We start from the raw sequence: 23,187 nt of genomic DNA on the forward strand, positions 1-23,187 counted from the left end.
TATCCTTTATAGTAACTGCTTTATTTCATTTTTTCACATTATTAGATTCAGCAGCAAAAATTTCATATTGTTTTAACAATACCTGTGCAGTTAGAAAATTATGCTTTTCTTAGTCTGAGATTGAGATTTTAAAAAATATACATTTGTGAATTGAAATTAACTGGTTACCCAAATTTTAAACTTAATATAACAATCACTGTGCATTAAAGTCAGTAAGTAATATATTATGTTAATGTAAAAAAAGAAACTACAGAACAGTATATTACCTTTTTCCATGACCAAATATATCCATCAATGTTGAACACAGGAAGAACATAAAAGTTCATTCGGTCCAGGAGTTTGGTCATAATTTTGTTTTTCCCATAAGTTTTGGTTGCCTATAGGGATAGGAAAAAAGGAAGCCATTGTGTAAAGTTTAGCTATTATGTGGAAAGTTGTGGTTATAATAGTAATAACTACCATTCCTTAAGTCATTTGGCCAAGGTCAAATGATTTTGAACATATTTATCCTAAACTATAAAAAAAATGACCCATACAGATGACATAAAATGACATTTATTCAGACTAATGAAATTAATTGAACTGAGCATTCTTTAAAGGATCATTTGATTTTTGAGACTTGTAGCATTTCAAATGTAGCATGCAAGATACATTTCATAGAAAGATTAGAAGCCAAGTGAAAAACTAGCAGTATAGCTTATTTTACATGGATTATTTCCCTCACATCCTTTTTGTAAATATGAATTGAGTCTGTAAGCATTAGAATATGTAAATATTGGAGAGGATTCATAAATTAATTATAAATAGGACTAAAAAAGTGCTCTATTGACTAAAAATATCAAGAGTTTAGAAACTGACCATCGACTTTTTTTCTCTCACATCAGACTGAAATTCCTCTAATTATTTGGGCTTTCTATGGCTACCTAAAATCTCTGTCATCATTTTTGGAAAATCTCTTCCAGGTATAGCTGTACTGGAGCTGGGAGATACCCTGTAGTCCTATGATGGGTGTTCCTTTGTGAGGGGTGCACTGGGCTCTCAGCTGGAAGAGCTAGAACAGGGCAAGTATCATCAACTCAGTTGGCAGATTCACACCTAGTGAAACTATGCACACCCAGAAGGCCATTGTCATGCCTGTTTCATCAGTGTGGTGGGTGCAAAAGCTGTGAACCGAGAAGGTTAAACATAATTGGAGTCAGAATACAACAGAAATAGAGTGAGAGAAATAACAAACATAAACTAAAAAATGAGTAATTTTTCCCTTGGAAAGGGATTTTAAGTATCCCAAGTGTGTGTGTGTGTGGTTAATGAAATACCTATGCAGAAATCAGGTCTCTGCTTTGAGCTTACTGAAGAAAGTCCATGTTTGTAGGTTGGGTGTTAAGATAGTTTTCAGATTTTCCATGCTTAACTACAGGAAAAACTCTCATACTGTAACCCCCCAAATTTTCTTTTTGTTTTGCAAGCTGTCAGCTGTAGTTTAAAAAGTCCGAAGGAAAGTGTCAATTTTATAAGAGCTGAATGTTGAGTAAAATCCAAACCATTTATTTCCTGACAGCACCAAGCATGGGCTCATCTAGTTCAATGGAACTGCACTTGTTTGGAAAGAGCAGTTGCCACTCAGCGAAGTGCTGAAGACTCGACAATCAGACAACTGCGTGTTCCAATTCACCTACCTGATAGACAAACCACTGGCAGAATGCTGGGGAGATCCATTCACGGGCGTGAATGCCACAGTCCATAAAAATAGCCTTTCTTCTTTCATCTTTCTTCCCAATCTATTTAAAAGTAACGTTGAGATATTATTGTAGTTTGCACAAATTCACACACTGATCTCTTGTTGTCCAATAACTCACTCTTATTCTCAAAGCAATTCTTCCTCCTGTCTCCTGTTAAAGAGTAACTGTATAAGTACATATTGTTCTCAGGTAGGACCATGGCATGTATCCTTAAATGTCTGTACATAATTCCTAATCGATTACATAGGATATTTTTCAAAGGCTTTTCCTAGTGTCAAGAGTTGCTTTTAGGATTATTATTTTTTAAATCACAATCATGTTTTTCTTATTTTTCTGCTAACATTCTTTGGTCTGGGACATAAATTACAAAGTTGCTTCTATTTCTGACATTTCTCCTTTCTGTCTTCATAACCTGGGAATGTTCTGCTTGGAGTAGAAAAGATTTTGTTTTTGATGTGAGAAGGAGGACTAGTGACTAGATATTTGAAGGGCTGTCATTTTGAAGAGAGGCTCAATTTGTTTTGCATGGTTGGAGAGAATGAATTGATGGGAATTTAGGGTAAGAAAGGGCTTCCCAGTTAGGGGATGTATCTGGGAGCAGTGTCTTTGGATGTATGCAAATCCAACAGCAGCTGAATGGCAGTTCTCAGCTTTGTTATAGAATGGAATCATCCATCCAGGTGGGGTTGAAATGCTTCACTTACTGTTCTGGGAGCCTATGATTCTATGTTCTTGAATTTTTCTTTTCTTCATGACATTTTAGTTAACAGTTTCACTGAATTTTAATAGACAGAAACTGTTTTATGAACCAGGGACATCATAAACTCTTGTAACAAACATACAGGATAAGACATTTGTATCTTTCCACGGTGTCTTGACAAATGGTTTAATCAGGAACTTTCTAGGTCCACATAAAATCACCTGTCACTTCTGTTCTAGAATGGATGTCTAGAGCTTAAATATTCACCAAAACTTAAGACGTTTATTATATCAAAATTAGCTATATGTGTTAGAAGGTAACTTTAAATTTCATGTTTTTCAACAATAATATGAATTAGTAGTTCTTGAATTATTTTTACCTTGAGAACATACAGTGGATTATCTTCAACAGTAGTTCCAATTTTAATGCGAGAGACCATTTCAGGATGCTTGTGCACCATTTTTTCAGTCCAAGCAACAATCTTAAGAGTAAACTCAATATGAGAAATTAGGATAAAAGAAAACTAATAAGAGAAAACAAATACTTAGGGTAACTCTTTTCTTTTTAGTTGAAGCACAGGCATTATTTTTATATTTTTAAATTATATTTTATTGACTATGCCATTACAGCTGTCCCGATTTTTTCCCCTTTGCCCCCCTCCACCCAGCACCCCTAACTCCCTCAGGTAATCCCCCCACCATTGTTCATGGCCATGGGTCATGCATAAATGTTCTTTGGCTACTCCTTTTCCTGTACTGTACTTTACAGCCCCACAGCTATTCTGGAACTATCTATTTGTACTTCTTAATCCCCTCACCTCTTCACCCATTCTCCCTGACCCCTTCCCTTCTGGCTACCATCAAAACATTCTCTGTATCTTTGCTTCTGTCTCTGTTCTTGTTTGCTTAGTTTTTTTTTTTTTTTTAGAATGAACTGTTGATAGATATGTATCTATCAACATTTTTTTGCCATTTTGTTGTTCATAGTATTGATCTTACTCTTTTTAAAATAAGTCCCTTTAATAATGGTTTGATGATGATGAACTCATTTAGCTTTTTCATGTCTGGGAAGCTCGTTACCTACCCTTTGATTCTAAATGATCCCTTTGCTGAGTAGAGCAATCTTGGCTGTAGGTCCATGCTTATCCTGACTTTGAATATTTCTTGCCAATCCCTTCATGCCTGCAAATTTTCTTTTGAGAAATCACCTGACAGTTTTATGGGAACTACCCTGCAGGTAACTAACTTCTTTTCTCTTGCTGCTTTTAAGATTCTCTTCTTATCTTTACCTTTGGTATTTTAATTATGATATGTTTTGGAGTGAGCCTCTTTTTATCTGTCTAGTTTGGAATTCTCTGTGCTTCCTGGACTTGCATATGTACTTCCTTTGTCAAATTAGGGAATTTTTCTTTCACTATTTTTTCAGATAGATTTCTAATTTCTTGCTCTTTCCCTTCTCCTTCTGGTACCCCTATGATGTAAATGTTGGATCTCTTAAAGCTGTCCCAGAGGTGTCATACTACCCTTATTTTGGGGGTTCTTTATACTGCCCTCATTATTTCTTCTTCTTCTTCTTCTTGTTCTGATTGTTTTTGTATTGGTTCCTTATGTTCTGAATCATTGGTTTGATTCTCGGCATCATCCACTCTACTATTGTTCCACCATAAATTGTTCCTTACTTCAATTAGTGTATCTTTCATTTCTAACTGGATCTTTTTTATGCTGTTGAGGTTCTCTCTAAGTTCCTTGAGCATTCTTACAAACTGTTTTGTAAGGATGTTTTATAAGGGAATCAGACTGCATCTGATAGAGTGCTTATCTTCATTTTGTTTAGTTCTTTTTCTGGAGATTGGCCTGTTCTTTCATTTGGGTCATGTTTCTTTGTCTCCTCATTTTGGCAGCCTCCCTGTGTTTGTTTCTATTAGGTGGGGTGCTTTGACTCTGAGTCTTGCTAGTGTAGCCTAATGTAGGAGGTGTCCTCTAGGGTTCAATGGCACAGCTTTCCCTATCACCCAGGCTGGGTACTTGAGATGTGCTCATAGTGTGGGCTGAATACACCCTCCTCTTGTAGTTGAGACTTGGTTGTTGTTGGCATATCAATGGAAGGGATTTACCCAGGCTAGTCAGGTTCGAGAACTGGCTGTGACCACTGATCACCAACCTCCACCCTCTGTGGAGGACCACCTGTGCAGGGACAAGATGGTGGTGCTCTGACATGGTCTGTAGCTGTCCACTGGGTGCACTGGCCCTGAGGTTTACTGGGTGGTGCAGGCCAACGTCAGCTCCCACCTGTGTTTTTCCCAGGGAAGACTGGAACCACAAGCATTTTATACTGTACCTTTTCCCAGGTATTGTATTTTGCGTAGCTATGCCTGCCTGGTATATCTTCTTTGACATCAAACTGTTTCTCAATCACTTCTTGTAGATCATGAATCAAGATTCTGTTTGACAAGGGAATGATAAAATGCACATTTACTAGAGGAAGAAAAACACATTTATCTTTCATTTGCAAAATTTTCTCTTCCTTTATCTTAGATCAGGTTTTCCTGTTTCTCAATTATTCGCTTACCATTTCCTTTAGACATGTCATATGTCTGGCTTAAGATCTTCCCATTTATCAACAGTTGTGCTGTCCAATAGTCTATAGCCACACATGACTATTGAATACTTAAAATGGACTTGTCTGATCATAGAGATTGTTGTACATGTGAAAGGCCTCACTAATAAGTTATAATCATTACATGTTGGAATGATTAATAATAATATTGTGGATGTGTTAGCTTAAATAGAATATTTTGTTAAAATTACTTTTAAAGTGTGGTTCCTAGAATATTTAAAATTATCCATGTGCCTCTCATTATACTGCTGTTGGTAAGTGCTTCTCTATAGTCACTCACAATCTTTCTTCAAACACACACACATTCATAAACACACAACTCAGGCAAGAGTGAATACTCTTGTGTACAAATCTGCTCACTCTCCCAAGGAACTTGAGTAACAATAATAATAAGCGTTTACTTAGCACTCACCATGTGACAATTATGCTCTAACCAACTTATGTACATGAACTTATTTAATTTCCACACTGAGATTATTATCCTCATTTTACAGATGAAAAAACCTGAGATATAGAGTATTTAAATAACTTGCCATGGTTACAGGCAAGTAAATGGCTAGGTTGGCTTGGAGTGTGACATAAGATGCAGGAAGAATCGCTGGAAAGCTAGTGTTGGGGACCACGAGGTATGTCTCTGCCCTCTTACCTATTTCATCTCAATCTGCATTATATCGTCTCATCACCTCATTGAATCACATGGCTTTGAATATAACCTAATTGTAATCCATATTTGTGCCTCCAATTCTGGCTTCTGCCTGAACCTACCTTCCCCTCACCTCTTCCCCTACCTCTCCTGTGACTTTCACATCCAACTGACTACCTGACATTTCCATCTGGACATTCATATGTTTAGTGTGGCCCGGGTACTGCCTTACACACATTGTTTTACTACTGTTATCACCATTTACAGGTGGAGATGTTGTTCTAAAAGTTTAAATACAGCTTGTGTGTGGTGCAGTTGGGAATTTGAATGTCAGCTTGATGTTCCAAAAATACCACAATCATCATATATACAAATGTTGCTTTTCTTTATTTTTATTGTTGACCCTGTTACAGATGCCCCCAATTCTGTCCCCACCCTTTGCTCTCCTCAACCCAGCTCGTCTGACCTTTCCTCTGGTCATAACTTCATACACAAATATTTTTGTATATTTTTCCTTTTTAGGGATTTTCTATTTGGTGCTATTGATCTGTTTTCCTACTCTTGTCTAAACACCAAACCATAATTATAGTTTTAATTCTGAATTTTAATATTTGATAAAATCTCTCCTTATTCTTGTTTCCACATTTTTTGAGTAATTTTATCTACTTTAAGAAATTTTTTGGCCCTGGCTGGTGTAGCTCAGTGGATTGAGCACAGGCCTATGAACCAGAGGATCGCAGTTCGATTCCCAGTCAGGGCACATGCCTGGGTTGCAGGCCAGTTCCCGGCAGGGGACACACAATACATTGTGTGTCCCCAGCAGAGGCAACCATACATTGATATTTCTCTCCTTCTCTCCTTCCCTTCCTCTCTAAAGATAAATAAATAAAATCTTTAAAAAAAAAGAAATTTTTTGTCAGAATCACTTTAGGAATTATTAGAGAAGTGGAATTTTGATTAGAATTGTACTAAGTTATGAATAAGTTTGAGAAATTTATAATTAACATTAAAACATAATATAGCTTTTTTGATACTTCAGTAAAATTTTCTGTATTTTGTTTATTGATATATTTTTTACAAGTCTTCGGAGTGTTTTTTTCCAACTAAATACATAAACTTTTTATTATTCATATATTAAAAATGTTATTATTATTTTTTAAAAGATTTTATTTATTTATCTTTAGAGGGGAAGGGAAGGAGAAAGGGAGAGAAACATCACTGTATGGTTGCCTCTCGTGGGTTCCCTGCTGGGAACTGGCCTGCAACCCAGGCATGTGCCCTGACTGGGAATTGAACCGCGATCATGTGGTTTGCAGGCCCGCACTCAATCCACTGAGCTACACCAGCCAGGGCTAAAAATGTTATTTTTATTATACTTATCTATTAGGCACTGTATTAGTTTAAAGGCTATCCTTTTATTTCTGATTATTTGAGTTATGTCTTTAGGATTTTCTATGTAGTTATTCTGCAAAAAATTATACTTTCTACTTTTTTCCAATATCCATTTTTTCTTGTTTTATTGAGTTGACTAAGCTCTGAACAGGGTAATAATAGTGGTTAAAGAGGAAGTTCTATTTTCTTTTTTTGGTTTGAACAAGAAAATCTGTCATTCACCATTAAGTATATATAATGCTGATTGCCATTTTGAGATTAATATGGCAGTGTTTATGATCAAATTATTATTGTTCATTGATGTATGGTTGCAATTAAAATTTATTATTAAATTTCATACTATGTTAAATATTATGTTGCAGCCACAGGAGATTTACACATACTCTCAGAAAAACGCCTGTGCTTCTTATTTTAGATATAATTATAAAATCTTTTTTTAAAAATATATTTTATTGATTATACCATTACAGTTGTTCTACTCCCCCCCTTCATTCCCCTCCACCCGCACCCTCCCTCCCCCACCATTCTCCCCCCCTTAGTTTATAACCGAGTGTCTCAAGTTCTTTGGATTCTATATTTCCCCCACTATTCTCCCCCTCCCCCCTATCTATTTTCTACCTACCATCTATGCTATTTTCTGTGCCTTCTTCCCCCTTTTCCTCCTCCCACCCCCCTGTTTCTAACCCTCCATGTGTTCTTCATTTCTATGGTTCCACTCCTGATCTAGCTGTCCTCTTAATTTGCTTTTGTTTTAGGTGTGGTTGTTAATAACTGTGTGTTTGCTGTCCTTTCACTGTTAATATTTTCATCTTCTTTTTCTTATATAAGTCCCTTTAGCATTTCATATAATAAGGGCTTGGTGATGATGAACTCCTTGAACTTGACCTTATCTGAGAAGCACTTTATCTGTCCTTCCATTCTAAATGAAAGTTTTGCTGGATAAAGCAATCTTGGCTGTAGGTCTTTGGATTTCATGACTTGGAATACTTCTTTCCAGCCCCTTCTTGCCTGTAAGGTCTCTTTTGAGAAATCCGCTGACAGTCTGATGGGTACTCCTTTGTAGGTGACTGTCCCCTTATCCCTTGCTGCTTCTAGGATTCTCTCCTTCATTTTAGTCTTGGCTAATGTAATTATGATGTGCCTTGGTGTGTTCCTTCTTGGGTCCAACTTCTTTGGGACTCTCTGAGCTTCCTGGATTTCCTGGAAGTCTATTTCCTTTGCCAGACTGGGGAAGTTCTCCTTTATTATTTGTTCAAATACGTTTTCCACTCGTGGCTGTTTCTTTCCCCCTTCTGGTACCCCTATAATCCGGATGTTGGAACGTTTAAAGATGTCCTGGAGGTTCCTAAGCCTCTCCTCATTTTTTTGAATTCTCATTTCTTTATTCCTTTCTGGTGGGATGTTTTGTTCTTCCTTCTGGTCCATTCCATTGATTTGTGTCCCAGTTTCCTTTCCATCACTATTGGTTTCCTGTGCATCTCCCTTCATTTCAATTAGTTTAGCCTTCATATGTTCCTCTAATTTGTGACTAAGTTCCTCTAATTTGTGACTATAATCTACCAATTCTGTGAGCATTCTGATAAATAGTGTTTTAAATTGGGCTTCTGAGAGGCTGGCAATTTCTTGGTCGTTTAGAGTTATTGGCTCTTGGACTTTGAGTTCTTCTTGTGCCATCTTTCGGGTTGTTCATGCCTGTTCCATAGCAGGATCAGAGCCCTAAAGTGTTCACTAGAACAGGGCAACTAAATCGCTGGGTTGTGACGCTATATGTGGGGGCGGGGTCAAAGAGGGACTCTGGCGTCCTGTCCGCCGCCTGCTGCCACGGCCCTCACCGGTGCCGCAGTTGCTGCCATCACCGGGCCCACGCGTTTCGTCCCACTGCACGCGACTGTGCCACCGCCGTCAGCCCTCGCCCCCTGGGGCCTGCGTGGTCTGTCTCACTGCACGCGAATATGCGCCCGAGGTCTGCCCGGCACCCTAACTGGTTCCCGTCTGCCTGTGAGCCTGGGTCCGGGGCCCTGTCCTGCCGGACCCTGCTCGCTGCTGGCTCCGCCCCTCTTACCGTCCGTCCCTGTTGAACGGTTAGATGTAGTCGGACTTCCGTATAATTCAATTTTCTGTCTTTTGGTTGTGTCTTCGTTTCTCCAAACCTTTGTTGTATTCAAACTTGGTTGTGGGAGAAGGCCCAGTGTTTCCACCTATGCCTCCATCTTGGTGGAAGTCTAATTATAAAATCTTGTGCAACCTAGGAGTAATGCACTGGACACAGGGAAAATAATTTGTAGGAAGCAAGCATACCATTGTAGGTGATAGCTGGCAGCAAAAAAAGCAAAGTAAAATTGCATAGACAGAGGAACTAGGAAACACAAGGGTCTGATGTAAATCCAAATTACCCAACATATTTTGGGAATTTAGTCCTGGAAAAGGTCATTCCCTTACAGCACCATATGAAAATTTGCTTTTTATAATAATAACTTTGTAACCAAAAATAAACTATACTTAATATACTTTATTTTATAGGGCATTGTGGCTTATAATGAAAATATCTCTGTGAAATATTTAAAATAAAGGATTTTCTGAAGTTGTACTTATCTGAGCAATTTCTTTATTTGAATTATCTAGACTTCATATAAAAAAGGCATTATTCTATTTTGTTGATAAAATACATGATTTTTTTTTCTGCTAGCCAAGAGTTCTATGTAGAAAGATGCTTTCTAGCTTTAAACATTTATTCTAGTCATTTAGGACAGTATTATGCACTCTTTTACTTCCATAAATCCCATCAAGTAAGGAAGCAGGAATCCAGTGGGAAGAGGCTCTGTGAACCAGATGATCTTGGGTTCCAAACCCATTATCATCTTAATACTGAATGTGATCTTGGGAAGGTTAACTATTTCTCTAACTCTCAGTTCACTCACTTTAACGATAGTACCAAATATACCAGCCGGGATTGTGGTAAGGATGAAATTAAGTGAAATGTGAGAGGTACCTGGCATTCCCTAAGCACCCAGTGAACTTCAGTATGATAGTGAAAATGAGTCATGAAACTGACAACCACCTCACAGTTTTAAGATGTCTTTAAACCAGGCTTGGAAGGTTTGTATTCATTTGACTCCGATTTCTTCAGTTTCTCACAATAATGAACTGTGACACTGAAGCACCCACTCTACTTGTCATTTTCTTCTTGCTGATTGACTGACTGATCTGAGTTTGGAGGCATAACTTAAATGAGGTATACTCCTAATTAGGGTTTATTTAGCACATGAGACCAAGTACTGCTCATGAATATTGATTCCCATTAACAGCACTGACAAGCACATTATTATGCACATTATGTGTAACTCACTGTTTGCTTGGCTTTTGACTTACGATAAATCTGGGATTTCTGAGAAAAAATTATGAAAATTTTGGAATCAGCCAGGACATCTTGCACTAAAACTCACACAAAGGCCTGAGAAGATTGGAAATTATATTTTGGGTGGTACCTGCATACATAATTAATTATTTTATATCCTAAATAGGGCATGTGGATTTTTCTCTACCTGCATTAATAGAAGTAGAGGAAATAGGCCAAAGAAAAATTTTATGGTCCCAAAGGTTGGTTTGTAACATAAGACAGTATTAATCACAGGAAGCTTATACCTAATAATATTTTTAGACTAACACATATCAATTTAGCTCTTGTGATAACAACAGCAAAAGAAAATTGGGTGAGCTGAAATACGACCTTTCCACAAAGGCAGCTGCATGTGGACATCAGAACAATGCCAGATTGTTGCTGATAAGGACTAAAAATTGAGCCTAAGGCTGAAAATTAAGAACCGGGGCCAGATGTTATTTTCATGAGCTCTTCCAATAACCAGCAGCCAGGCTTAGATGAAACAAATTACTTGCTCTTAAATATTACTTTAGCACTCCAATAATTATTTAATTTATTAAAATATTTCTAAATGTAGGTGAAAAGATAAATGATTATCATTGAGGGTTTAATGATGTGAATGGCTAATGTTTATCCAGTCTTTCTTATGTGCCAGGAACTCGGTTCAGCATGGCATTTACATTTTACCTTTTAATCTGGACTTCAGCACTGTTAATTTGCTACCATTATAACCCCCACCTTTATACAGGTTATATAGATTTACTAAGTTCTCACAATTGGTAAAATACAGAAGTTGGGGTTTGAAGTGAGAGAGGGCCGACCTCTAGCTGTGAAACATCACACAATGGTGCCTTGGTTACAAGGAGTGACAACCCTAGACAAGGCCACCAGACCTGCAGAGAAACGCAGGTTCTTAGCCCTACTGAGTAACATTTGTCCACTTGACCAGCTCTCTTGGAAACCTGTCTCAATATTACAGTAATCTCCCATTATTCACACTTTCCCTCCCCAAGGTTTCAGTTACCTGTGGTCAACTATGGTCCAAAAATATTAAGTGGAAAATTCCAGAAATAAACAATTCATAAATTTTAAATTGGATGCCTTTCTGAGTGCTCCTCACTGCATCTCATACAGACATTGTATCATCTCACATCATCACAGGAAGAAGGGTGAGTACAGAACAATAAGATATTTTGAGAAGGAGAGACCACATTCACATAACTTTTATTATAGTGTATGGTTATAATTGTTCTATTTTATTATTAGTTATTGTTAGTGTCTTATGATGCTTAATTTATAAATTAAACTTTAGCATAGGTATGTTTGCATCACTAAAAACAGTCCGTGTGTGCCTGTGTGTATACCAACAGGGGGGAAACATGTTTCAGGGAGGCAGAGTCATTGTTATGTGCCTTATAAGCCCCACCTGGGCTTATGCCCACATTTCAGTAGGACAAGGTCTACTTAAAAGCATGACTTCAGGTTTCCATGAGATCCCACTCATCCCAAGTAGCTTCCTAACTGGGTTGCCATGTATCAAACTGCGTCACTTTCTGACGTGGATTTCCCCACATTTGAGGCATATCCAGTGTTGGACAATAAGCTATATGGCATTAATTTATTCACTGGGAGGGACAGGGAGCATCTGCCGATAGCCTCTAGTTATCCTCTGTTGTACAGTGTGTGTGAGCGTGCACGCATGATTGTGTAAGCACATGTAAGTGGTCTTTCCTCCACTTGATTTAATAGAAGTAAAGGACCCAGGCAAAGAGTGATTCTGTAGTCCCAGTCAATCTTCATAAAACCCCTGTGAAACACCATAAAGTAAAATACTTATTTTATAGGACTCTGTACATACTTGGAACATGAACATGTGTCTGACTAAACATCATCAGATACTTAGACATTAATGTGAAGTGGTGATGATTGCTATGTCAGTTTGGTGTAAATATCCTTTGCATTTCCCACATAGTCTTATGTGCATCTGAATAAGATTTTACTTAATTGTATTATTTGAATTTTACTATTATATTAATAGTGAACAACTCTTTATCTTATAATTTTAACTTTAGATGAAAGAAAGGATAACCGAAAATGTCTCTAAAATACAAATATCTAAAATACAAAAAAATAGTAAAAATGCTAGAGTTTTTACCTGCTTAATCTAAATATGGTATCTACACCTTTAGGCTCAGTTGAATAGATGTACTTTCTTGTATACATTTTTTGTTAGTATATACATATTATTTGGGTTATTTTTGGTTTGGCCTTACATGATTTTGTAAAAGTGTAAATAAAAATGGAGCAAACATGCTGCTTTAAAATCAAATCTTAGTAATTTAATTTTCTGAAAATTAAAAAATCACACACAGATGCTTTACACTAAATAGTGGTTTATATGCACTGTCTAATGAAGGCTGTCGAAGTAAATCATTGTGTCAAACCAGCCTCGTAATGTGGTTTTATTCAGACTGGTGCCTGGGTCCAACCAGATGTTTCTGTTCTTAGAATCCTCTTCTGTTACTGACTGACACCAAGTAACACATATAATTAATATGCAAATAAAATTATCTATATAATTAGTACTTGGAGACAAGATTTTAAGTAGTTCTCATCTGCAGAGATCACTTTACATATTTATATTTCTGAGTAAGGTAACTATCTAATTAGGTGGCTTTCCTACAACTGTGGCTAATTTGGACCAATTTCTAGAAATCATGTCCTAATTAGATAAAACTAATTTTTATAGGTAGTTTAACACTTTGGTTCTTGATGTGCATAGCAAGTAAGGACGATGGCATAAGACAAATTGAAAAATGCGCTACTTATGAGCATCTGAATTTAGATCATTAGACTTCTGTTTGAAGTCGGGCTGGGAGAGACCAATAGAGGACCGTAGAAGAGAAAGAAAGGATGTGAGCGATTGGGTAAAATGGAGGCGTGTCCGCCACCTGCCCAGGTGTCTTCCGTTACAGTGATTTATTCCACTACCCACACTCATGCCAAGCAACTAGCTTTTTGTCTACATTACCGAGATATGAAGGAAAACATAATACTTCATTTTTACCCTGCCGGTCAAACCAAATTACACAAGATTGGCTAGCTAAAATGTATTTTAGTTCAGGCTTGATACTGTGTAAGAATTAGATGATCGTAGGAATCTGACTCAGGTCTGTATTAATGAAGCCAACTGAAGAGTGCAGTACCTGAGGCACACATTCGAGAAGGCTGGCTGTGGAGTGCATCAAGAGACTCAGTCACTAGGGGGCAGACATAGGGTGGAGAGGTGGTGTTTTTTAGATGGGAGAGTCCAGACGTCATCTGAACCTTAGCGTCGTGCACTACTAATTCCTGTAATCTTGGGGGTGTATTTTAGAAAGTGTCTCTTCCAACTCAGTGCTGCCATTTATTAAAAATAGAAAAATGCATGTTGACATATTATTTAAAAGGAGTTAAATGCTGCTATAAATTAATTTTGAATACATTTTCCTCACTTATTCACTTCATGGGTTTCACCTCCCTCTTGAAACAACAGCAGAAACAGAGATAAACAACTTTTTAAAGTCATTTACCTACTACTTTTTAAGCTATTAAGCCACAAACAAGAGTTTTTTAACTTGTTTTACATATGTTTTTTTTTAAAATTTCAGTAGGGTTTATATTTATTGAGGATGTTGAAGGAATATTACACGTGTAACCAAGTCAAGATGAGCAGCAGGAAATCCACTCTGCAACAGATTATAGGATCTTTGTCTCAGCTGGAAGAAGCCTTTTGTGTGACAGCCCTAAGTAAGGTGGCAGGGGCATGAAATAGCAAGTCAAGAAGAAAGAACTAGTGCTTAGCAGTGTTTTGAGTGGTGAGGATCTCAATAAAGGGGATTCCTGAGATGCCAAGGGCTGGGGAAGTTAGAATGGGACCACTCTTAATCGCTAAATGTTTGAAAGTATAAAAACACGTTTTGTTTTCTATATTGCGTTCATTTGTAATATTCATTCCTTCTTGTTCACTAACCCCCGGACAGTATACGACTCATGGCTGGTGATCAATATACTGTAATTTCCCCTCATTTTCTTCTGGGATCCAAATGACTCATTTTGGCATCTTTGGCCATTCAAAAATTCTCTCCTCTTGGATTTGTCCTATTCCATTGCATTGCTTTTGCTTTCTCTGAGGAAGAAGTTTTTCATAAAAATTATTTATTTACTATATATTCTATATTCCCTCACCTCTGACAAATGAGATGAATGCTATTATTTGGTTCTCCTTTTATGTATCAGAAGAATTCACATACAAAAATGTGGTGCTGGTGGTCACCAGTAGTGTCTGGGCTCTGGGTGACTGCCTGTTGAGGTGGTGAGTGTGCCTAAGGCATCCGTGTCTGCTCACATGCACTCGGTCCTCACTAGGGGCTGGTTTGGAGATGGCAGGTGTAGACTCATTGCCATTCTTGCAGATCAGAGCAAACAGAAGGTGGAAGTTGTGGGGCCAGGTGTGATTTAATGGCCTCTAGAGTCAGGCCTCAATAGTCTGTTTGGAAGTAACTGTAAATTTTATGTCATAGATACAAGTTTTTTTTTCCCAATTAAAAAAATAGTACTTCTCTTTCAAGCTGCCCTGAACTTTGCATATCCAACACATTTGAATATTGAATAATAGGACTTACTCATAGTGCATTTTGTTTCGGTCCAAGGCAAACTGGATGGACTGGGATTCCTTTTCACTGACTCGGAAATCCACTGTCATGTTAGCAGCCACATGGTGGCTGGCATCTGGGTACCAGAAGTCGAGCTGCAGAAACAGTTGTTTGTTAGCTCACCCAAAACATATTTATTCAGAAATGACTGTATGTCATGCATCATGAAAGGAATTTGGATTCAATATGACTAAGGTGTGGACCCTTTTCTTAACAAACGTATGAAATTTTTGCAAATACCACATACTTAATATCTGTTGAATATAACAGAGTGAGGAAAAAACCATTTGTGCCAGTCAGTTTTACAGGACATGGTACCTATAAATACAAAAAGAATGAGCAGCTTTTGGTTAATTTGTTTGGTTCCACCATTTGGGGCTTGATTGGGGTGTTCCATAATTGATTTAGCCACAGCATCTGTATCTAATTGGGAATATAGATTAAACATATGGTTCTCCACTACCCTTCTCAGTTCGAACCTCAAAACCAGATGTCTCTGTAAACTCTGGAATTCCTGGAAGTTCCAAAAGAAGGCACAATCTTCAGTATTGTAATTTCTCTAGTAGTATGCCGTTGGGCAAATTACTAAAACTCTTTGAGTTTCACTTTGCTTCCCTAAAAAACAAGGCTAGTAGGACTCCACTTGGATATTGTGAAGATTGTGAAATGGTTTGAGGTCTGACATATGCAGGTTTTTAACAGCTGCTGATTTCCTTCCCTTTCTCTTCCTCTGGCTAAGGATTTCAGAAATTTGGTGAATGGGCCCCATAGGATCGCATTCAGATTAAGATAACTTTGAGGAGATTCCAGTTTGTGTTCTTCTTCAAAATCATATTCAATTATGAACACTAATGAAGTACAACTCTCCAACCTGGGAGACGTGAAGGAAATGTCCAATTTCTACTCATTACGCTGGGCCTGTGGGCACATCTAAGTTTGCCTGGCTCTTTCAAATTTGAATCCCACTGTACCTCTCAGTTCATCATTATGAGACTGCTATGAATTAATACTTATTGGTTTGTTTTGATCAAAAAGCTACAGATGAGCTGGACATACGAGAATGTAAAGGTGATGTAAAGGTCAGTTAGGCAGGGCCACTTAACTGTAATGGCAGTTTCTCTGTCTGAACAGGGTAGCGTGTCACAAGGCCTAGGGCTCAGTGACCTTTCACGAGCACTTTTTAAGCAACAGGCACAGAGCTGGGGGTCACCACTATGGAGACTAATAAAAGACTTGGGAGAAACAAGATGTTTTGCAGGAGAGGCATCACACGCTGACCAACACCGGGGAGAAGCACAGGTGCTCCAGGAGCACGAGAACCAGTCCCAGCTGGGCCGTGAGAGTTGGTGGCCAGAGAAGACTTCCTGCAGGAGACACTGCCTGAGTTGAGTCTTGAAGAAGAAGAGTTAGCCAAGTCAAAGAGTAAACACTCCTCCTGAGCAAAGCTGTGTGGGGCCACACTGGGTGAGTTGATGGTGTTCATGGGGTTTTAGAGGAAGACAGGTGGGGAGGAGGATACCACAGAGGCTGGCAGTCTGGCAGATCTTAAGACCTTGATACACCAGCACCAATAGAAAGTGCTTCTTCTACTGTGACCAGGCCTGCTACTCACTGTTCCCCAAATAGTAGCTTGTTTAGTCTTTAAAACGACCTTAGGAAATAAGTATGATTATTACCCCATTTGATGGAGAAGGAAACTGAGACCCAGAGAGGTTAAGTAACTTGCCTAAGGCCACACAGCTGGGTTGGAATCTGTGAAGACCATGCTCTGTCTATAATTGTCTGCCTCTCATGAAAAAGTTTCACATGGAGGAATGCAACATCAAGTTTTAGAGAGGGCAATCAGTTGGGGTGTGGAATGACTTTGTGGACCAGGACCCTGAATGCTAGTTGAATTGTTACTAAAATTGTCCCAGTAAGAGGTAGAGCCAATGTGAACTTGGCAATAGCCTTGAAATGCAGTGAAAAGTATGGATTTTAGAATTAGAATTAGAATAGGTGGAACTTTGATTGATTTGAAGTGGAGATAAGGTTGCATTGGACTAGAATAAATCCCACGTTTGGTTCTGGGTTTAAATCTGATGCATCATCTTGATTATTGAATTTACTATCTTTGAAGTTCAGTTCTGTTTTAAATGGGTTAAGTCAGGGGTGTCAAACTCATTTGCACAGGGGCCACATCAGCCTCATGGTTGCCTTCAAAGGGCTGAAATAATATTAGGACTGTATAAATGTGACTACTCCTTAACTGTTACGGAGTTGAACTTACACTTGGCCCTTTGAAGGCAACTGCAAGGCTGCTGTGGCCCCTGTGCAAATGAGTTTGACGCCCCTGGGCTAAGTCATGACGCTGACACTGAATATCTGTTGGAGAATTTGAAATGATGTCTGCAAGGTGGCCGGCACATGCACCTTTGTATGGGAGCAGCTGAAAAAACGATAAAGTGATTGTCAGCCTGGCGTATTAAAAAGACTTATCAAACTTGAAGAATTTCCTTTCAAAATGGATCTGCTCTTGGAAAGGAAAGGGTCACATCTTGGTCCTTAATGTTATCAGTTAATACTTTAAAAAGAAATGATGCCATGGGTAAAGACCAGGGTGGGAGTGAACACTCCCATAACTGGTATGGAGTGGGCAAGGAAGAAAAGGAGGCCCCAGCAAAGGTCAGGAACATCCCCTTAGTTCACAATTTCAGCTACAAAAAGTACTTGTTTACCACCCTTTTGGGAGGAAAAGTGGGAGTGGTAATTTGGAGAAAAACAAAACCAAGAAGCATTGACGATGGGCTGAACTATCCAAGCAGCTCCTGCCACTTCCCTTTATCTTTGTCATTGGACATTACACATAAAACAAAAAAGAAGCAGCTTTTAGAGAATAGAAAGAAAAGATAAAATATCTCCCTAAATGCTTTACCTTGTTGGTTTTGGCCAAGTCCTTGATGATGTTCGCTTGGTTTTCATCCTGGGGCTTTATGCGGAACACCTTCTCCCTTTATGAATGCAAGAGATGAAAAATATGAACTGTAAAGAGTATTCCCTGATCCTCTTCCCACACAGAGACGGCCACATAGGGTGGTGAGATTTACCCGTCAAAGCGGACAGGAGCAACCGCCAGGGTGGTAGCGATCAGACACACCAGCAGGACAAACTGCATAGTTCTTGCTTGCCTGTCCCCAGATCCTCTGCCAGTTTTATGCCTCAGCTCTTATCTGGAGGAGCAGCTGACTTCCTCTTAGGGTGCTGGTGGATGAAATGTCCCTCTACCATGCACCCCACCATGTTTTCTAGTTGAGGGGAGAGAGGTGGGGGAGCAACATTAACACTAAAGGGCATATTACTCATTTATATTTTATAATAGGGAATTCCCGTTTTACAGGTGGGATGGGAGGCAGGTTCCTTTTTTAAAAGAAAATTTATTTTAATTGTTGTTCAAGTATAGTTTTATGCCTTTTACTCCCATCCCAGCCCACCCACCCAGCCCTCCCCACGTCCCTCCAGTTCCCACCCACCCCCCTAGTTTTTGTCCATGTGTCGTTTATACTTGTTCCTGTAAACTCTTNCTCCAGTTCCCACCCCCCCCCCCCCTAGTTTTTGCCCATGTGTCGTTTATACTAGTTCCTGTAAACTCTTCCCCTTTCCCCCTGAAATTCCCTCCCCCAACTCTGGTCCCTGTCTGCCTGTTCTGTATTTCAGTGTCTTTGGTTATATTTTGCTTGTTTGTTTGTTTTATTGTTTAGGTTCCTGTTAAAAGTGAGATCATATGGTATTTGTCTTTCAGGCAGATTTCTTTTTAAACAAATAACTTGCCTAAGGTAACAGAGCTAGTATGATCACAGAGCTGGCATTGAACCTAGTTCTTTGTTCTAAAATACTACTCTACCATATGTTTGAATTGAATGATGGAAGGAATCAGTTTAAATTTGCATCTGGAGCCTGCAATTTGAGATGCATTTGAGTATCTGGCCACTGAACCTTGCTGGGTGGTCCTTAATAACAATGTTTTTTTTTTTTTTAAGATTTTATGTATTTATTTTTAGAGAGAGGGGAAGGGAGGGAGAAAGAGAGAGAGAAACATCAATGTGTGGTTGCCTCTCACATGGCCCCCACTGGGGACCTGGCCCGCAACCCAGGCATGTGCCCTGACTGGGAATCAAACTGGTAACCCTTTGGTTTGCAGCCTGCGCTCAATCCACTGAGCTATACCAGCCAGGGCAATAACATGTTTTTTGAAGCTACCTAGTAAATCATTGAATTAAAAGCATTTAAATTGCAGAATAGTTTTAAAAGATTTTATTTATTTATTTTTAGGGAGAATGGAAAGGATGGAGAAAGACAGGCAGAGAAATAGTGATTTGTGAGAAATAAGTCAATCAGTTGCTTCTTGCACACCCCCAGTTGGGGACCTGGCCCTCAACCCAGGCAGGTGCCTTGGCAGAAATCGAACCAGTGACCCTTTGGTTTGCAGTCCAGCACTCAATCCACTGAGCCACAGCAGCCAGGACAGAATATTTTAAATTTATTGAAATATTATAAGTAATCTAGAAAACATTGATGCGTTCACCATCTAGACTTTATGGTGGTAATACTTTTGCTATATTTGTTCTGTACCTCTCTTTGTAAAGAAGTAAGCATTATGGAAAGAGCTAAAGCACCCACTTCCCCACTCCTTTCTCATTCTCCCTCCCTGTCCTCAGAGGCAGTGCCTGTGCCTAAAGCAGTGAGGACTCGGGAGGGCAAGATAACAGGGTCCCTCAGATGTTGTAGGTTGGCTGCTATCTTCAGGATCTGGGTGGGGCAGGTGCCCTATAAATGCTTTTATGAAAATTGAATTAATGAATGTCATTTATAGGCCATTTTAAATTGTTTCTTGGGGGAGGGCCTTTAGTTTTGAATACAGCTCAGTTAATTATGGGTTATTTGGGAGACAACACACCTTTACCCAGAATCATGGGTAATCTAATAGAGTGAGTGAATTGATCTAATCAGAGAAGTTACTAGAATTGCCCTTTAAAAATCCCCCCCTACATTGACAGATGTATAGGTGGTTGTATATGAAACTTCTTAGCGTCATGGTTGCCTGTTTTCATTATCAAAATAATATTTTGGGGGAGATTATAGGTTATAAGTAGCAGCAATAGTTTATTTCTCTCCATCTGATAGGTGTGTGATATACTGTATGACTTTCCTTTATTCCTTCAAAGGTCCCCTAGCCCCAGCCCTGCAGGTAAGGAAGAAGAGGGTTTTACAAATGGTTTCATATTCTTGACATTGGATAAGCTCATCAGAGCTAGAAACTCCCAGACCAAATGCTTATTCTATTGTTTCTAAGCATATGTTTCGCAGGGGTGCAGAGAAAAAGAAAGAGCTTGACTTTGGACTTAGACAGATATAACCTCAGCGTAGCTCCCAAACACTGGCTAGTTTACCTTGAGCAAGCTACCTAGTCATTCTGGGCCTTGGTTTTCTCATCTGTAAAACGGGGATGCAAATGCACCTCTAAAAATTGGCTGTGAGGATGACGTGAGGGAGCACATGTAAGGGACTTGGTGGATGGCAGGTGCCAAAAAGCATGCGGTGACCTCTAGGTAGTTGACGAAATTGTCAGATTCTGTAAACCAACTCACACTGGCCACTGGCGGGTCGCACAGCTGACGAGTGTCAGCATGGATGGCGTGGCAGACTAAAGTGTGTGCTGTGACCTTCCGGGGCGACCAACACCTCTCTCTCTATTTGTATCACTGTGGGCTACCTTAAGAATTTTTTTATGTAATAACTTTGCTGTGTGAAAATCTATTTTCTGATTCTAAAAGTAATAAATGCCTATTGAAAATAATTTAGCAAAATATAGGAAAGTTAGAAGAAGACAACAGAAAAATCTATGAATTCTAACATTCTGATATATTTCTTGAATCCTGTGTGTGTGTGTGTGTGTGTGTGTGTGTGTGTGACTAGTTTTAAAACTGTGTGGAAAAGACTTCTGTATCTTTTTTTAGGTCAAGTAGGAAGGATACTCCTATTTTACTTTGGGATCTAGGTAAATATTTTAAGGATCCTGATATCTCCCAGGTTAAGACTCAAAGTAAATAAATCTTTGGCTCGTTAATGTCTGTTGTGTATTGACACTTCCCTGTTTTGGGAGTAAGACATAAATATGTGATGCTTTTAAGACCTCTCACTTTTCCCCAATCTGTTTAGCCTCTGAAGAACTGTACAGTAGATGGAGTACAAGAGAATACTGATGCTTTTTTTCAGAACAGGTCAGAGATTTTTGACAAGCACCGTTCAGTACAGCTTTATACGACTGTAGCAAGATTCATAAAAGATCTTGGCATGTGTATGGACTGGGCGAGTTTTGGGGCACTGTATCACTTCAGGATCGACTGTGTAAGACAACATGTTTGATAGGTTCAATTAATCACTTTTAAAAGATTTAAAGTTGAAGCCTCACGTGCCATTCATTTTCCATCTTCCTGGATCTTTGTACTCCTAGGATTTTTTAGTAATATATGTCTAACCATGATTTAAAGCATCACTTTATTTTAAACTATGCATTTCTGCATATTTTTCAGGCCATATTCTTATAAGAAAAATGTCCTAGAAAATGGAAGTCCGGATTCTCTTGTAATTTATTAAAATCTTTCAAATACTTCTCTGACTTTAAATCCAATCCAATCCACCCCAGAGATACCTTTAGGTGTTTCATAATGGATACGGTGAAAGAAAAATTTGTTCCCTTTAATTGTGGGTGTTGGATTCATAACATTGAAGCGAAGCTGCCTTGCTGCAGAGAGTCTTGTCCTCAGTCATTGTAGCCAAGGTAGCGTCTCTGGACAAAGGCCTGGGTGTGTGACTCAGGCAGTGTCAGACCTGGCCAGGGGACAGTGACTGCCTGCTCCCATGAAATGACCCAAGAGGATCATCAACACTCCATCAGGGGTCTTGACCCAAGGGATCATCAAGGCCCAAATGACCTCATTAACTACCATGATTACTCCTTCTCTTCCGTCTAGGCCTGAAATTCTCCCCCAACCCGTTCATATAGTGAGTTGAAAAAAGCAGATAAACCTATGGAATGTGGTCTTAGGTGTGTAGAACTTCTATAATCCAGTCTGGAAAACCAGTCTTGTTATTTTATAGCTAAACCATTGGAGAAAAGAGAGATTCAGCGGGCCGTTCCTGTGTTGTTGGTTGATTGCTGCTTTGAGGGAGAGGAGAATATGGAGCTGAAGGCAGGGCTCAGAGTCTTCAGAGTCTGTCCTGAGCTCTAGGGCTGGGAGTACGTTACGGAAGGGAGGAGAAGAGATGCCCTAACAGCCTGAGATCCCTGAGGGGGCAAGTTTGGGCTGGTGCCCTTGGCAGTCTCTGGTCAGCTGGGCAGGAGGGCATGTGGCACCATTGCATTGGGAAGGATAAAGTGGACTTTTCTGTTTTGTTTTTTTTAAACTTTAGCTCAGGCAAGTGACACTCTTAGCCAGTTAGCTGACACCGTCAGCCAGTTTGCAACAGATACAGCAAAAATGTCCCAGTGCAGGAGATCTCGGATACATCGGGTTGTAAATGAGAGTATTTGTGTATTTGCTCACCCAATTCTTATTTTTCTTCTTAAAAATTCCTTGTAATTTTAGAAAAATCCCATTCATATTCCTATTTTCTATTTCAAAGCATTCAATTTAAGGACTTTGGAAAGTTCTTCATGTTTTACTCACATAACTTCTGAACTCTGGGTCACAGCATCCCTTATTTAGGGGTCGGTGTTATCTGCGAGAGGCAGGTAAGGGCGTGCGCTGTGGAACTGTCTATGAACTGAAAGATGCGCCTCCAGTAAGAAAACTTCACCCAGGTAGCTACAGTTGAGTTACCCTTCCAATTCACAGCATGGATATAACTTAAATTGGAATGGGGGAAAGATAGTTTAGCTAAATTACATCTGTTTTTTTAAATTACTATCAATAGTGCTTAAGAATTTATGGGGATTTCTTTTGCCCTTAAGATGTCTCTTTTTATCTTCCTATTTAAATAATATA

The 23,187-nt window shown here is 39.0% G+C and overlaps 1 protein-coding gene across 1 annotated transcript in view; it reads right to left on the minus strand.

Moving 5' to 3' along the window:
* CPA3 (carboxypeptidase A3) overlaps nt 1-18,324 on the minus strand; it is a 35,438-nt gene extending 17,114 nt beyond the window's left edge. The window contains exons 1-7 of the mRNA XM_037061857.1: nt 18,250-18,324; nt 18,078-18,153; nt 15,134-15,258; nt 4,777-4,879; nt 2,819-2,920; nt 1,677-1,778; nt 267-377 (exon numbers count right to left, since the gene is read on the minus strand). Of these exons, the coding sequence (XP_036917752.1) occupies nt 267-377; nt 1,677-1,778; nt 2,819-2,920; nt 4,777-4,879; nt 15,134-15,258; nt 18,078-18,153; nt 18,250-18,317 (687 nt within the window). The 5' untranslated portion in view covers nt 18,318-18,324. The remainder of the gene's footprint in view (nt 1-266; nt 378-1,676; nt 1,779-2,818; nt 2,921-4,776; nt 4,880-15,133; nt 15,259-18,077; nt 18,154-18,249) is intronic.
* Nucleotides 18,325-23,187: the final 4,863 nt, after the last annotated feature.

This window comes from Sturnira hondurensis, unplaced genomic scaffold, assembly GCF_014824575.4.
Source record: "Sturnira hondurensis isolate 20B ecotype Veracruz unplaced genomic scaffold, ASM1482457v3 Scaffold0013537, whole genome shotgun sequence".
NCBI lineage: Eukaryota > Metazoa > Chordata > Mammalia > Chiroptera > Phyllostomidae > Sturnira > Sturnira hondurensis.